The 17,781-nt window shown below is 50.9% G+C and overlaps 1 protein-coding gene across 1 annotated transcript in view; it reads left to right on the top strand.

Moving 5' to 3' along the window:
* LOC140407704 (nesprin-2-like) overlaps window positions 1–17,346 on the top strand; it is a 273,730-nt gene extending 256,384 nt beyond the window's left edge. Inside the window, exons 34-35 of the mRNA XM_072495012.1 lie at window positions 14,578–14,627; window positions 16,557–17,346. Coding sequence (XP_072351113.1) covers window positions 14,578–14,627; window positions 16,557–16,767 — 261 coding nt within the window. The 3' untranslated portion in view covers window positions 16,768–17,346. The remainder of the gene's footprint in view (window positions 1–14,577; window positions 14,628–16,556) is intronic.
* The last annotated feature ends 435 nt before the right edge of the window (window positions 17,347–17,781 follow it).

Below are 17,781 nucleotides of genomic sequence, written 5' to 3'. Positions count from 1 at the left end.
CAATCCCTCTACCAATAAAGGCCAACACTCCATAGGCCTTCTTCACAACCCTATCAACCTGGGTGGCAACTTTCAGGGATCTATGTACATGGACACCTAGATCCCTCTGCTCATCCACACTTTCAAGAACTTTACCATTAGCCAAATATTCCGCATTCCTGTTATTCCTTCCAAAGTGAATCACCTCACACTTCTCTACATTAAACTCCATTTGCCACCTCTCAGCCCAGCTCTGCAGCTTATCTATATCCCTCTGTAACCTGCTACATCCTTCCACACTATCGACAACACCACCGACTTTAGTATCGTCTGCAAATTTACTCACCCACCCTTCTGCGCCTTCCTCTAGGTCATTGATAAAAATGACAAACAGCAACGGCCCCAGAACAGATCCTTGTGGTACTCCACTTGTGACTGTACTCCATTCTGAACATTTCCCATCAACCACCACCCTCTGTCTTCTTTCAGCTAGCCAATTTCTGATCCACATCTCTAAATCACCCTCAATCCCCAGCCTCCGTATTTTTTGCAATAGCCTACCGTGGGGAACCTTATCAAACGCTTTGCTGAAATCCATATACACCACATCAACTGCTCTACCCTCGTCTACCTGTTCAGTCACCTTCTCAAAGAACTCAATAAGGTTTGTGAGGCATGACCTACCCTTCACAAAGCCATGCTGACTATCCCTGATCATATTATTCCTATCTAGATGATTATAAATCTTGTCCCTTATAATCCCCTCCAAGACTTTACCCACTACAGACGTGAGGCTCACCGGTCTATAGTTGCCGGGGTTGTCTCTGCTCCCCTTTTTGAACAAAGGGACCACATTTGCTGTCCTCCAGTCCTCTGGCACTATTCCTGTAGCCAATGATGACATAAAAATCAAAGCCAAAGGTCCAGCAATCTCTTCCCTGGCCTCCCATAGAATCCTAGGATAAATCCCATCAGGTCCCGGGGACTTATCTATTTTCAGCCTGTCCAGAATTGCCAACACCTCTTCCCTACGTACCTCAATGCCATCTATTCTATTAGCCTGGGGCTCAGCATTCTCCTCCACAACATTATCTTTTTCCTGAGTGAATACTGACGAAAAATATTCATTTAGTATCTCGCCTATCTCTTCAGACTCCACACACAATTTCCCATCCCTGTCCTTGACTGGTCCTACTCTTTCCCTAGTCATTCGCTTATTCCTGACATACCTATAGAAAGCTTTTGGGTTTTCCTTGATCCTTCCTGCCAAATACTTCTCATGTCCCCTCCTTGCTCGTCTTAGCTCTCTCTTTAGATCCTTCCTCGCTACCTTGTAACTATACATCGCCCCAACCGAAACTTCACACTTCATCTTCACATAGGCCTTCTTCTTCCTCTTAACAAGAGATTCCACTTCCTTGGTAAACCACGGTTCCCTCGCTCGACGCCTTCCTCCCTGTCTGACCGGTACATACTTATCAAGAACACGCAGTAGCTGATCCTTGAACAAGCCCCACTTATCCAGTGTGCCCAACACTTGCAGCCTACTTCTCCACCTTATCCCCCCCAAGTCACGTCTAATGGCATCATAATTGCCCTTCCCCCAGCTATAACTCTTGCCCTGCGGTGTATACTTATCCCTTTCCATCATTAACGTAAACGTCACCGAATTGTGGTCACTGTCCCCAAAGTGCTCTCCTACCTCCAAATCCAACACCTGGCCTGGTTCATTATCCAAAACCAAATCCAACGTGGCCTCACCTCTTGTTGGCCTGTCAACATATTGTTTCAGGAAACCCTCCTGCACACACTGTACAAAAAACGACCCATCTATTGTACTCGAACTATATATTTTCCAGTCAATATTTGGAAAGTTAAAGTCTCCCATAATAACTACCCTGTTACTTTCGCTCATATCCAGAATCATCTTCGCCATCCTTTCCTCTACATCCCTAGAACTATTAGGAGGCCTATAAAAAACTCCCAACAGGGTGACCTCTCCTTTCCTGTTTCTAACTTCAGCCAATACTACCTCGGAAGAAGAGTCCCCATCTAGCATCCTCTCCGCCACCGTAATACTGCTCTTGACTAGCAGCGCCACACCTCCCCCTCTTTTGCCTCCTTCTCTGAGCTTACTAAAACACCTAAACCCCGGAACCTGCAACATCCATTCCTGTCCCTGCTCTATCCATGTCTCCGAAATGGCCACAACATCGAAGTCCCAGGTACCAACCCACGCTGCCAGTTCCCCTACCTTGTTTCGTATACTCCTGGCATTGAAGTAGACACACTTCAAACCACCTACCTGAACGCTGGCCCCCTCCTGAGACGTCAAATCTGTGCTCCTGACCTCTATACTCTCATTCTCCCTTACCCTAAAACTACAATCCAGGTTCCCATGCCCCTGCTGCATTAGTTTAAACCCCCCCAAAGAGCACTAACAAATCTCCCCCCCAGGATATTTGTGCCCCTCAGGTTCAGATGTAGACCATCCTGTCTGTAGAGGTCCCACCTTCCCCAGAAAGAGCCCCAGTTATCCAAAAATCTGAAACCCTCCCGTCTGCACCATCCCTGTAGCCACGTGTTTAAATGCTCTCTCTCCCTATTCCTCATCTCACTATCACGTGGCACGGGCAACAACCCAGAGATAACAACTCTGTTTGTTCTAGTTCTGAGCTTCCATCCTAGCTCCCTGAAAGCCTGCCTGACATCCTTGTCCCCTTTCCTACCTATGTCGTTGGTGCCAATGTGGACCACGACTTGGGGCTGCTCCCCCTCCCCCTAAGGACCCGGAAAACACGATCCGAGACATCACGTACCCTTGCACCTGGGAGGCAACATACCAAACGTGAGTCTCTCACGCTCCCACAAAATCTCCTATCTGTGCCCCTGACTATAGAGTCCCCAATTACTAATGCTCTGCTCCTCTCCCCCCTTCCCTTCTGAGCAACAGGGACAGACTCCGTGCCAGAGGCCCGTACCCCATGGCTTACCCCTGGTAAGTCGTCCCCCCCACAAGTATCCAAAGCGGTATACTTGTTTCTCAGGGGAACGACCGCAGGGGATCCCTGCACTGACTGTTTTTTCCCAGTCCCTCTTACAGTTACCCACCTATCTCCAATCTTTGGTGTAACTAATTCCCTGAAGCTGCTATCTATGACCCCTTCTGCCTCCCGAATGATCCGAAGTTCTTCCAACTCCAGCTCCAGTTCCCTAACTCGGTCTTGGAGGAGCTGGAGATGGCAGCACTTCCTGCAGGTAAAATCAGCAGGGACACTAACTGCATCCCTCACCTCAAACATCCTGCAGGAGGAACATTGCACTCCCTTCCCTGCCATTCCTCTAACTTTCTACCAAGATCTGGCTAACAACTAAATTAAATTTTTATAAAAAATAATAATAATATAATAAAATATGGTACTTACCTCAGACCAATGGGTTTTATTATTAGGTTAGAGGAGGAGGGTGGGTGGGAGACACTACACGTGTAGTGTCTCGGGTTTCCTCTCCACCAGAATTTATTGGTGAGGGTCTTCCCAGACGTCCGCGGGTCGACTTCCTGATCCCGCCTAAAAAACTAATTTAAAAAAAAAAGAAAAATTCTCAGCTCCTGCTGAAATTGACTAACCAGCCAGCTCCACTCCCGCCAAAATTGACTGGCCTGCCCCTGCAAAGACAAGTGCTTTTAAAGGTTGACTTACCTCCCAGCAACCTCCTTCCGCAATGCTCCCGCTGAAACTGACTCACCAGCTGCTCTCACGCCGAAATCGACTGGCCTGCCCCTGCAAAGAGAAGCGCTTTTAAAGGTTGACTTACCTTGAGTGGTTGATCTTTACTCTGTATCTAACCCCGTGCTGTACCTGTCCTGGGAGTGTTTGATGGGGACAGTGTAGAGGGAGCTTTACTCTGTATCTAACCCTGTGCTGTACCTGTCCTGGGAGTGTTTGATGGGGACAGTGTAGAGGGAGCTTTACTCTGTATCTAACCCTGTGCTGTACCTGTCCTGGGAGTGTTTGATGGGGACAGTGTAGAGGGAGCTTTACTCTGTATGTAACCCTGTGCTATACCTGTCCTGGGAGTGTTTGATGGGGACAGTGTAGAGACAGCTTTACTCTGTATCTAACCCCGTGCTGTACCTGTCCTGGGAGTGTTTGATGGGGACAGTGTAGAGGGAGCTTTACTCTGTATCTAACCCCGTGCTGTACCTGTCCTGGGAGTGTTTGATGGGGACAGTGTAGAGGGAGCTTTACTCTGTATCTAACCCCGTGCTGTACCTGTCCTGGGAGTGTTTGATGGGGACAGTGTAGAGGGAGCTTTACTCTGTATCTAACCCCGTGCTGTTCCTGTCGTGGGAGTGTTTGATGGAGACAGTGTAGAGGGAGCTTTACTCTGTATCTAACCCCATGCTGTACCTGTCCTGGGAGTGTTTGATGGGGACAGTGTAGAGGGAGCTTTACTCTGTATCTAACCCCGTGCTGTACCTGGCCTGGGAGTGTTTGGTGGGGACAGTGTAGAGGGAGCTTTACTCTGTATCTAACCCCATGCTGTACCTGTCCTGGGAGTGTTTGATGGAGACAGTGTAGAGGGAGCTTTACTCTGTATCTAACCCCGTGCTGTACCTGTCCTGTGAGTGTTTGATGGGGACAGTGTAGAGGGAGCTCTACTCTGTACCTAACCCCGTGTTGTACCTGTCCTGTGAGTGTTTGATGGGGACAGTGTAGAGGGAGCTTTACTCTGTATCTAACCCCTTGCTGTACCTGTCCTGGGAGTGTTTGATGGAGACAGTGTAGAGGGAGCTTTACTCTGTATCTAACCCCGTGCTGTACCTGTCCTGGGAGTGTTTGATGGAGACAGTGTAGAGGGAGCTTTACTCTGTATCTAACCCCGTGCTGTACCTGTCCTGGGAGTGTTTGATGGAGACAGTGTAGAGGGAGCTTTACTCTGTATCTAACCCCATGCTGTACCTGTCCTGGGAGTGTTTGATGGGGACAGTGTAGAGGGAGCTTTACTCTGTATCTAACCCCGTGTTGTACCTGTCCTGTGAGTGTTTGATGGGGACAGTGTAGAGGGAGCTTTAGTCTGTATCTAACCCCGTGCTGTACCTGTCCTGGGAGTGTTTGATGGGGACAGTGTAGAGGGAGCTTTACTCTGTATCTAACCCCGTGCTGTACGTGTCCTGGGAGTGTTTGATGGGGACAGTGTAGAGGGAGCTTTACTCTGTATCTTACCCCGTGCTGTACCTGTCCTGGGAGTGTTTGATGGAGACAGTGTAGAGGGAGCTTTACTCTGTATCTAACCCCGTGCTGTTCCTGTCGTGGGAGTGTTTGATGGAGACAGTGTAGAGGGAGCTTTACTCTGTATCTAACCCCATGCTGTACCTGTCCTGGGAGTGTTTGATGGGGACAGTGTAGAGGGAGCTTTACTCTGTATCTAACCCCGTGCTGTACCTGGCCTGGGAGTGTTTGGTGGGGACAGTGTAGAGGGAGCTTTACTCTGTATCTAACCCCATGCTGTACCTGTCCTGGGAGTGTTTGATGGAGACAGTGTAGAGGGAGCTTTACTCTGTATCTAAGCCCGTGCTGTACCTGTCCTGTGAGTGTTAGATGGGGACAGTGTAGAGGGAGCTCTACTCTGTACCTAACCCCGTGTTGTACCTGTACTGTGAGTGTTTGATGGGGACAGTGTAGAGGGAGCTTTACTCTGTATCTAACCCCTTGCTGTACCTGTCCTGGGAGTGTTTGATGGAGACAGTGTAGAGGGAGCTTTACTCTGTATCTAACCCCGTGCTGTACCTGTCCTGGGAGTGTTTGATGGAGAGAGTGTAGAGGGAGCTTTACTCTGTATCTAACCCCGTGCTGTACCTGTCCTGGGAGTGTTTGATGGAGACAGTGTAGAGGGAGCTTTACTCTGTATCTAACCCCATGCTGTACCTGTCCTGGGAGTGTTTGATGGGGACAGTGTAGAGGGAGCTTTACTCTGTATCTAACCCCGTGTTGTACCTGTCCTGTGAGTGTTTGATGGGGACAGTGTAGAGGGAGCTTTAGTCTGTATCTAACCCCGTGCTGTACCTGTCCTGGGAGTGTTTGATGGGGACAGTGTAGAGGGAGCTTTACTCTGTATCTAACCCCGTGCTGTACGTGTCCTGGGAGTGTTTGATGGGGACAGTGTAGAGGGAGCTTTACTCTGTATCTAACCCCGTGCTGTACCTGGCCCGGGAGTGTTTGGTGGGGACAGTGTAGAGGGAGCTTTACTCTGTATCTAACCCCATGCTGTACCTGTCCTGTGAGTGTTTGATGGGGACAGTGTAGAGGGAGCTCTACTCTGTACCTAACCCCGTGTTGTACCTGTCCTGAGAGCGTTTGATGGGGACAGTGTAGAGGGAGCTTTACTCTGTATCTAACCCCGTGCTGTACCTGTCCTGGGAGTGTTTGATGGGGACAGTGTAGAGGGAGCTTTACTCTGTATCTAAGCCCGTGCTGTACCTGTCCTGGGAGTGTTTGATGGGGACAGTGTAGAGGGAGCTTTATTCTGTATCTAACGCCGTGCTGTACCTGTCCTGGGAGTGTTTGATGGAGACAGTGTAGAGGGAGCTTTACTCTGTATCTTACCCCGTGCTGTACCTGTCCTGGGAGTGTTTGATGGAGACAGTGTAGAGGGAGCTTTACTCTGTATCCAACCCCATGCTGTACCTGTCCTGGGAGTGTTTGATGGGGACAGTGTAGAGGGAGCTTTACTCTGTATCTAACCCCGTGCTGTACCTGTCCTGGGAGTGTTTGATGGAGACAGTGTAGAGGGAGCTTTACTCTGTATCTAACCCCGTGCTGTACGTGTCCTGGGAGTGTTTGATGGGGACAGTGTAGAGGGAGCTTTACTCTGTATCTAACCCCGTGCTGTACCTGTCCTGGGAGTGTTTGATGGAGACAGTGTAGAGGGAGCTTTACTCTGTATCTAACCCCATGCTGTACCTGTCCTGGGAGTGTTTGATGGGGACAGTGTAGAGGGAGCTTTACTCTGTATCTAACCCCGTGCTGTACCTGGCCCGGGAGTGTTTGGTGGGGACAGTGTAGAGGGAGCTTTACTCTGTATCTAACCCCATGCTGTACCTGTCCTGTGAGTGTTTGATGGGGACAGTGTAGAGGGAGCTCTACTCTGTACCTAACCCCGTGTTGTACCTGTCCTGTGAGTGTTTGATGGGGACAGTGTAGAGGGAGTTTTACTCTGTATCTAACCCCGTGCTGTACCTGTCCTGGGAGTGTTTGATGGGGACAGTGTAGAGGGAGCTTTACTCTGTATCTAAGCCCGTGCTGTACCTGTCCTGGGAGTGTTTGATGGGGACAGTGTAGAGGGAGCTTTATTCTGTATCTAACGCCGTGCTGTACCTGTCCTGGGAGTGTTTGATGGAGACAGTGTAGAGGGAGCTTTACTCTGTATCTTACCCCATGCTGTACCTGTCCTGGGAGTGTTTGATGGGGACACTGTAGAGGGAGCTTTACTCTGTATCTAACCCCGTGCTGTACCTGTCCTGGGAGTGTTTGATGGAGACAGTGTAGAGGGAGCTTTACTCTGTATCTAACCCCGTGCTGTACGTGTCCTGGGAGTGTTTGATGGGGACAGTGTAGAGGGAGCTTTACTCTGTATCTAACCCCGTGCTGTACCTGTCCTGGGAGTGTTTGATGGAGACAGTGTAGAGGGAGCTTTACTCTGTATCTAACCCCATGCTGTACCTGTCCTGGGAGTGTTTGATGGGGACAGTGTAGAGGGAGCTTTACTCTGTATCTAACCCCGTGCTGTACCTGTCCTGGGAGTGTTTGGTGGGGACAGTGTAGAGGGAGCTTTACTCTGTATCTAACCCCATGCTGTACCTGTCCTGGGAGTGTTTGATGGGGACAGTGTAGAGGGAGCTTTACTCTGTATCTAACCCCGTGCTGTACCTGTCCTGGGAGTGTTTGATGGGGACAGTGTAGAGGGAGCTTTACTCTGTATCGAAGCCCGTGCTGTACCTGTCCTGGGAGTGTTTGATGGGGACAGTGTAGAGGGAGCTTTATTCTGTATCTAACGCCGTGCTGTACCTGTCCTGGGAGTGTTTGATGGAGACAGTGTAGAGGGAGCTTTACTCTGTATCTTACCCCGTGCTGTACCTGTCCTGGGAGTGTTTGATGGAGACAGTGTAGAGGGAGCTTTACTCTGTATCTAACCCCATGCTGTACCTGTCCTGGGAGTGTTTGATGGGGACAGTGTAGAGGGAGCTTTACTCTGTATCTAACACCGTGCTGTACCTGTCCTGGGAGTGTTTGGTGGGGACAGTGTAGAGGGAGCTTTACTCTGTATCTAACCCCTTGCTGTACCTGTCCTGGGAGTGTTTGATGGGGACAGTGTAGAGGGAGCTTTACTCTGTATCTAACCCCGTGCTGTACCTGTCCTGGGAGTGTTTGATGGGGACAGTGTAGAGGGAGCTTTATTCTGTATCTAACGCCGTGCTGTACCTGTCCTGGGAGTGTTTGATGGAGACAGTGTAGAGGGAGCTTTACTCTGTATCTTACCCCGTGCTGTACCTGTCCTGGGAGTGTTTGATGGAGACAGTGTAGAGGGAGCTTTACTCTGTATCTAACCCCATGCTGTACCTGTCCTGGGAGTGTTTGATGGGGACACTGTAGAGGGAGCTTTACTCTTTATCTAACCCCGTGCTGTACCTGTCCTGGGAGTGTTTGATGGAGACAGTGTAGAGGGAGCTTTACTCTGTATCTAACCCCGTGCTGTACGTGTCCTGGGAGTGTTTGATGGGGACAGTGTAGAGGGAGCTTTACTCTGTATCTAACCCCGTGCTGTACCTGTCCTGGGAGTGTTTGATGGAGACAGTGTAGAGGGAGCTTTACTCTGTATCTAACCCCATGCTGTACCTGTCCTGGGAGTGTTTGATGGGGACAGTGTAGAGGGAGCTTTACTCTGTATCTAACCCCGTGCTGTACCTGGCCCGGGAGTGTTTGGTGGGGACAGTGTAGAGGGAGCTTTACTCTGTATCTAACCCCATGCTGTACCTGTCCTGTGAGTGTTTGATGGGGACAGTGTAGAGGGAGCTCTACTCTGTACCTAATCCCGTGTTGTACCTGTCCTGTGAGTGTTTGATAGGGACAGTGTAGAGGGAGCTTTACTCTGTATCTAACCCCGTGCTGTACCTGTCCTGGGAGTGTTTGATGGGGACAGTGTAGAGGGAGCTTTACTCTGTATCGAAGCCCGTGCTGTACCTGTCCTGGGAGTGTTTGATGGGGACAGTGTAGAGGGAGCTTTATTCTGTATCTAACGCCGTGCTGTACCTGTCCTGGGAGTGTTTGATGGAGACAGTGTAGAGGGAGCTTTACTCTGTATCTTACCCCGTGCTGTACCTGTCCTGGGAGTGTTTGATGGAGACAGTGTAGAGGGAGCTTTACTCTGTATCTAACCCCATGCTGTACCTGTCCTGGGAGTGTTTGATGGGGACAGTGTAGAGGGAGCTTTACTCTGTATCTAACCCCGTGCTGTACCTGTCCTGGGAGTGTTTGGTGGGGACAGTGTAGAGGGAGCTTTACTCTGTATCTAACCCCATGCTGTACCCGTCCTGGGAGTGTTTGATGGGGACAGTGTAGAGGGAGCTTTACTCTGTATCTAACCCCGTGCTGTACCTGTCCTGGGAGTGTTTGATGGAGACAGTGTAGAGGGAGCTTTACTCTGTATCTAACCCCGTGCTGTACGTGTCCTGGGAGTGTTTGATGGGGACAGTGTAGAGGGAGCTTTACTCTGTATCTAACCCCGTGCTGTACCTGTCCTGGGAGTGTTTGATGGGGACAGTGTAGAGGGAGCTTTACTCTGTATCTAACCCCGTGCTGTACGTGTCCTGGGAGTGTTTGATGGGGACAGTGTAGAGGGAGCTTTACTCTGTATCTAACCCCGTGCTGTACCTGTCCTGGGAGTGTTTGATGGAGACAGTGTAGAGGGAGCTTTACTCTGTATCTAACCCCATGCTGTACCTGTCCTGGGAGTGTTTGATGGGGACAGTGTAGAGGGAGCTTTACTCTGTATCTAACCCCGTGCTGTACCTGGCCTGGGAGTGTTTGGTGGGGACAGTGTAGAGGGAGCTTTACTCTGTATCTAACCCCATGCTGTACCTGTCCTGGGAGTGTTTAATGGTGACAGTGTAGAGGGAGCTTTACTCTGTATCTAACCCTGTGTTGTACCTGTCCTGGGAGTGTTTGATGGGGACAGTGTAGAGGGAGCTTTACTCTGTATCTAACCCCGTGCTGTACCTGTCCTGGGAGTGTTTGATGGAGACAGTGTAGAGGGAGCTTTACTCTGTATCTAAGCCCGTGCTGTACCTGTCCTGTGAGTGTTTGATGGGGACAGTGTAGAGGGAGCTCTACTCTGTACCTAACCCCGTGTTGTACCTGTCCTGTGAGTGTTTGATGGGGACAGTGTAGAGGGAGCTTTACTCCGTATCTAACCCCGTGCTGTACCTGTCCTGGGAGTGTTTGATGGGGACAGTGTAGAGGGAGCTTTACTCTGTATCTAACCCCGTGCTGTACGTGTCCTGGGAGTGTTTGATGGGGACAGTGTAGAGGGAGCTTTACTCTGTATCTAACCCCGTGCTGTACCTGTCCTGGGAGTGTTTGATGGAGACAGTGTAGAGGGAGCTTTACTCTGTATCTAACCCCATGCTGTACCTGTCCTGGGAGTGTTTGATGGGGACAGTGTAGAGGGAGCTTTACTCTGTATCTAACCCCGTGCTGTACCTGTCCTGGGAGTGTTTGGTGGGGACAGTGTAGAGGGAGCTTTACTCTGTATCTAACCCCATGCTGTACCTGTCCTGGGAGTGTTTGATGGGGACAATGTAGAGCGAGCTTTACTCTGTATCTAACCCCGTGTTGTACCTGTCCTGGGAGTGTTTGATGGGGACAGTGTAGAGGGAGCTTTACTCTGTATCTAACCCCGTGCTGTACCTGTCCTGGGAGTGTTTGATGGAGACAGTGTAGAGGGAGCTTTACTCTGTATCTAAGCCCGTGCTGTACCTGTCCTGTGAGTGTTTGATGGGGACAGTGTAGAGGGAGCTCTACTCTGTACCTAACCCCGTGTTGTACCTGTCCTGTGAGTGTTTGATGGGGACAGTGTAGAGGGAGCTTTACTCTGTATCTAACCCCGTGCTGTACCTGTCGTGGGAGTGTTTGATGGAGACAGTGTAGAGGGAGCTTTACTCTGTATCTAACCCCGTGCTGTACCTGTCCTGGGAGTGTTTGATGGGGACAGTGTAGACGGAGCTTTACTCTGTATCTAACCCCGTGCTGTACCTGTCCTGGGAGTGTTTGATGGAGACAGTGTAGAGGGAGCTTTACTCTGTATCTAACCCCATGCTGTACCTGTCCTGGGAGTGTTTGATGGGGGCAGTGTAGAGGGAGCTTTCCTCTGTATCTAACCCCGTGCTGTACCTGTCCTGGGAGTGTTTGATGGGGACAGTGTAGAGGGAGCTTTACTCTGTATCTAACCCCGTGCTGTACCTGTCCTGGGAGTGTTTGATGGGGACAGTGTAGAGGGAGCTTTACTCTGTATCTAACCCCGTGCTGTACTTGTCCTGGGAGTGTTTGATGGAGACAGTGTAGAGGGAGCTTTATTCTGTATCTAACCCCGTGCTGTACCTGTCCAGGGAGTGTTTGATGGGGACAGTGTAGAGGGAGCTTTACTCTGTATCTAACCCCGTGCTGTACCTGTCCTGGGAGTGTTTGATGGGGACAGTGTAGAGGGAGCTTTACTCTTATCATCTTCATTATTTCCTTAAAAACTTAGGTTCCTTCCTACTTTCCTTATATTCTTCACGGGCTTTGTCTGTTCCCAGCCTTCTAGACCTTATGAATTATTCCTTTTTCTTTCTGACTCGGCTCACAATATCCCTCGTTATCCAAGGATGCCAAAACTTGCCAGACTTATCATTCCTCCTCACAGGGACATGCCGGTCCTGAATTCCTAACAGCTGACACTTGAAAGACTCCCACATGCCAGACGTTGATTTACCCGAGAACATAGAACATACAGTGCAGAAGGAGGCCATTCGGCCCATCGAGTCTGCACCGACCCACTTAAGCCCTCACTTCCACCCTATCCCCGTAACCCAATAACCCCTCCTAACCGTTTTGGACACTAAGGGCAATTTATCATGGCCAATCCACCTAACCTGCACATCTTTGGACTGTGGGAGGAAACCGGAGCACCCGGAGGAAACCCACGCACACACGGGGAGAATGTGCAGACTCCGCACAGACAGTGACCCAAGCTGGGAATCGAACCTGGGACCTTGGCGCTGTGAAGCCACAGTGCTAACCACTGTGCTACCGTGCTGCCCATCTGCCCCCAATCTAGATTCTTCAGTTCCTGTCAATACCCCTCAGGATCTTGTACGTTTCAATCACGTCGCCTCTCACTCTGTTAAACTCCAGCAGGTACAAACGGAGTCTGTCCGACCTTTCCTCATGTGACAACCCACCCAATCCTGGTATTAGTCTGGTAAACCCTCTCTGAACTGCTTCTGACACATTTACACATTTCCTTAAATAAGGAGACCGAGTCTGTACACAATACTCCAGATGTGGTCTCACCAATACCCTGTGTAACTGAAGCATAACCTCAATACTTCTGTGATCAATTCCCCTCGCAATAAACAATAACATTCTGTCAGCTTTCCTGATTGCTTGCTGTACCTGTGTCCCGGCCTTTTGTGATTGATGCACTGGGACACCCAGATCCCTCTGCATCTCAGAGCTCTGCAATCTCTCACCATTCAAACAATAAGCTTCTCTTTTATTCTTCCTGCTAAATGGACAATTTCACATTTTCCCACATTATGCTCCATTTTCCGATCTGTGTCCCTTTGTAACCTCGGGACTGCGAGCACCGGGAAGTACGCGGCTAAACGCGCTCGCTATCAGACTTAGTTCCCATTTAGTTAAATCCCGCCTGTAGTTTCCTGCTTCCTGTTTCCCTTTTAAAAATAAATTTAGAGTACCCAATCATTTTTTTCCAATTAAGGGGCAATTTAACGTGGCCAATCCACCTCCCTTGCATATCTTTGGGTTGTGGGGGTGAGACCCACGCAAACACAGGGAGAATGTGCAAACTCCACACGGACAGTAACCCAAGGCCGGGATCGGACCTGGGACCTCGGCGCCGTGAGGCAGCAGTGCTAACCACTGCCCCACCGTGCCATCCGGGTCCTCGGCGCCGTGAGGCAGCAGTGCTAACCACTGCCCCACCGTGCCATCCGGGTCCTCGGCGCTGTGAGGCAGCAGTGCTAACCACTGCCCCACCGTGCCGTCCGGGTCCTCGGTGCTGTGAGGCAGCAGTGCTAACCACTGCCCCACCGTGCTGTGAGGCAGCAGTGCTAACCACTGCCCCACCGTGCTGTCCGGGTCCTCGGCGTTGTGAGGCAGCAGTGCTAACCACTGCCCCACCGTGCCGTCCGGGTCCTCGGTGCTGTGAGGCAGGAGTGCTAACCACTGCCCCACCGTGCCATCCGGGTCCTCGGCGCTGTGAGGCAGCAGTGCTAACCACTGCCCCACCGTGCCGTCCGGCTCCTCGGCGCTGTGAGGCAGCAGTGCTAACCACTGCCCCACCGTGCCGTCCGGGTCCTCGGCGCTGTGAGGCAGCAGTGCTAACCACTGCCCCACCGTGCCGTCCGGGTCCTCGGTGCTTTATCACGGTGGCAGGTGTGAATACAAATAAAGCAAAAAGTTTGGATATAAACTCATAAAAATGAAAAACATGATAAAAGGATTATACAGTTATGATAATTTCAGTGTAAAATAATGATGATACCTTGCAAAATGCAGGTCTCTTTAATGAACAGAATGTACGGCCAGCCGGCTGTATTTCCTGTCGAAGCCACAGATCCGATGTTGTCAGGTTGAGATTATTCAATTCCCAATCATTGACATTTTGTGAAGTTGGGGATTGGACCGTCCCGGACTCTATTTGTTTTCTGTGTTATTTGTGGGAAGGTGACTTTTCTCTTTAATTCCATTGCACATTTATTTTTGTGTAGATGTTGTAATATTCTTGTCGAATGGCCTGATTTATATTACAAGAACACTTGGAGCTAAAGCTATAAACAATTTATTCACATTAACTGTGGGTCAAATATATACAAAACCGCGGATGAATAACAGTATGATCATGCACAGGCAACCTCTCTCTCCCAGCTCTCCAACCAGTCTGAGGTCACCTGACTCTAACATTCACTTCTATACCAATGAGACTCATGGTGGTCAGTCGGTGGATTACAACACAACCATGATATCACCACAGTGTGGCAATGGGAGACAGACTAGGTTGGTTTTCTAGCCAAGTCCAGACAGAGAGCTATTCCCACCTTTCAGCGAGTGAACACGTATCTAGTTGTTTGTGTGAGAGTCACTTTTCCACATGTTACCCACAATCGGGTTTATGTGAAGGGGCCTCTCTTCAATCAGCCCAGATGTTAGGAGTTTCCACACGGGCGTCAGACTCGTTCCAGGATCAGGAGATGATGTTTGATTCCCTTCACTAGGAAACTCTGAGTTACAAATGTTTGTATTTGTCTCTTTGCAGGGTCAGAGAGAGGTCAAAATGGATAAAGTATCTGGTGTCGCCATGAAGAGGTAAATGTGTTTTATAGGGCGGGGTGGAGAATGCAATGTATTGCGGGTGGGTATGGTCCTGACTATGGGAGGGGGCCGGGGCGTGGGCTGGAGGTTAGGATCCTCGAGTCTGTTCAACTGCTTTTCTTGAATTGACACAAGAAACGTGGTTCAACATTGGACTGCCCGAAAAGCTAAGGGGGTAAATAAAGAACAAATTCAGGGAAGATTTTAAAGGACTGACCCAGTCAGCAGTTTGGAACAGTTCGTGAGCTGGGAGCTGAAAGGTGAGTTGTACCCTGGACAGCTCTCCACCATATGCATGGACAATGTTAAGGCCAATGTTGCTCTTTGTAGCCTTAGTTTATTAGCTCTGATTACGTCACCTTTGCTCACGAGTCGCCAGGTATCTTTCTGATACCGCCACGTGGTTCAAGCTCGAGTTATGATTAATAAGTCAGCACACCGCTTAGTAAGATTAAAATCAACGGTCATTTATTATATACAACAATTAATGTTTACACAATAATCCTACTATCTATATAGAAACCTATCACTACTGGCCAATACTTAACTTTAGGAAGAGCCCACCAGGTCAGGGAAACAAATGGCTTATCCAATCGGATCTGAACCGTGGGATTCAAAAGGCTGATACAGGTCGGTGGCTAGGAGTCTCTATCGGGTAGCGATCGCTGGCTTCAAACTTACACTTGCTGGTTGATGTTCTTGCGAAGGTCTCGAGCAGGCGAAGAAGGGAGAGAGAGAGAGATCTGAACTTGGCCCCTCACTTTTATAGGGCCCAGGGGCTTCCCGCCTCCCGGGGCGGCCCTTGACCCTGAGTCCCAAGTGATTGGATCTGTCCCCAATCTCTGGGGTCGATGTGTCCAATGGTGAGGCGATTCCTCGATCGGGGGGTGGTCGCTCACCTGTCTTTGTTTCGGCCACTGCAGGCGCCGACAGGTCAGGCCCGGTATTCAAGTGCTAATATGTTGCAATTGTTCCCGGGGATAGCCGATTTAACTGCAGATGTCTGGGTTGATGTGCTGCTAATGGTCCTGAGTATCGATCTGGGCCGACTTCCCCAGAGCCGAATACGCTATTCTGTCTGCAGCTGTCCGTTTGTGTCCTGTTGGCTGCTCTTCCCATCAGCCTTTTCGGTTAGCCATTTTAAATCGGGTTTTGGCCAAATTAATAGGGAAGCAGCCATTTTACGTGGCTACACCAACATTTGTAGCCCATCCCTAATTGGCCCTTTGGAAGGTGGTGGTGAGCTGCCTTCTTGAATCGCTGCAGTCAGTGTGGTGTAGGTACACCCACAGTGCTGTTAGGGAGGGAGTTCCAGGATGTTGCCCCAGCGACAGTGAAGGAACGGCTGATATATTCCCCAGTCAGGGTTGTGAGTGACTTGGAGGGGAACCTCCAGGTGGTGGGGTTCCCAGGTATCTGCTGCTCTTGTCCTGCGAGATGGTAGTGGGCATGGGTTTGGAAGGTGCTGTCTCAGGAACCTTGGCGAGTTGCTGCAGTGCATCTTGTAGGTGGTACACACGGCTGCGACTCTTCGTGGGTGGTGGAGGGAGTGTACTGATTCAGACTCTACCCTGGGTGCCTCTGATCTGAGCCTACTTGTGTTGTGGTCCCTGACAGCAAGTGACCCACTGAGACTGGATCGTCCTTGGTGAACGGAAGGTTAAGAGATGATTCAACAGATCTGTTCCAAAGGACTGGATAGAATAAATGAGGAGAAATTGTTCCCAATGTTGGAGCTGCAAATAGAGGACATTAATTTTTGGTGATTAGCAAAAATGCCAAAGTTGACTTCTTACTGTGCCCACCCCAGTCCAACACCGGCATCTCCACATCATATAATCCTGAGTAGAAGGTTCTGGAAGTTGGAGGAAGAGTTTTATTTTCACTGACTGACTAATGCTTTCCTTGTTTTTGCCTCCTCAGGGTTGGGGTGCGGGGAGTCTCGAAGGCTCCATCCTTCCTGTCCAGGGTGTTCTGGGCTGCATTTCCCGTCCAGCTGCTCATCCTCCTGCTCCTGCTCCTGGCCTGCCTCATCCCCTTCAGTCAGGAGGACTACAATTGTGCCTTGGCAAACAACTTTGCCCGCTCCCTCTACCCCATGCTGCGTTACACCAATGGCCCACCACCAACATGACCCCCACATTGCTTCACCTACACCCTGCCCTGCTCCCCGTTAGACCCCCATTCTGCTCCCCAACACACTGCCCTGTCCCCCCCCCCCCAATCCCTGAGCACCAACAACGGCCATTGGCTGTAATCTCTCTGTTTTTTAACGAACTTTATGAAGGTTTTGTCTGTACAATATTGATAGAAACTCGAGCAATGTGGATGTTCCGAATGGGTATTTATATTGACGCTGTTACAAACGCTGCCTTGGAGTTGGTCTCCATATCCTGCCACCTCTGTACAGAATGGAGGTCACCCCGCTGCCGATGGAAGTCAAATTGTTACTGACCCGCAGATTGCCCGGATACAGGGCAAGTATGGGGTAAACGCTGCCCGGGTTCCCTGCTCCCCTTCCAGAGGAACAGACCTGAAATCTGCCACCCCATTCTCACCTCAAACCCCAGGCAATCTCTCAATGAGCCCCTCCCTCACCCACTCCCTGCCCACCCTCACCCACCCCCCTGCCCTCCCTCACCCACCCCCTGCCCACCCTCACCCACCCCCCTGCCCTCCCTCACCGACCCCCTGCCCTCTCTCATCCACCCCCTGCCCTCCCTCACCCACCCCCTGCCCTCCCTCACCCACCCCCTCCCCTCCCTCACCCACTCCCTGCCCACCCTCACCTACCCCCCTGCCCTCCCTCACCCACCCCCCTGCCCACCCTCACCCACCCCCCTGCCCTCCCTCACCCACCCCCCTGCCCTCCCTCACCCACCCCCCTGCCCAACCTCACCCACCCTCACCCACCCCCTCCCCCCCTCACCCACTCCCTGCCCACCCTCACCCACCCCCTGCCCACCCTCACCCACCCCCCTGCCCTCTCTCACCCACCCCCTGCCCTCTCTCACCCACCCCCTGCCCTCCCTCATCCACCCCCTGCCCTCCCTCACCCACCCCCCTGCCATCCCTCACCCACCCCCTGCCCTCCCTCACCCACCCCCTGCCCTCCCTCACCCACCCCCTGCCCTCCCTCACCCACCCC

The sequence above is a fragment of the Scyliorhinus torazame genome, chromosome 2, assembly GCF_047496885.1.
Source record: "Scyliorhinus torazame isolate Kashiwa2021f chromosome 2, sScyTor2.1, whole genome shotgun sequence".
Classification (NCBI taxonomy): Eukaryota; Metazoa; Chordata; class Chondrichthyes; order Carcharhiniformes; family Scyliorhinidae; genus Scyliorhinus; species Scyliorhinus torazame.
The sequence above is the reverse complement of the archived record's forward strand: the minus strand, read 5'-3'. Positions and strand labels throughout refer to the sequence as shown.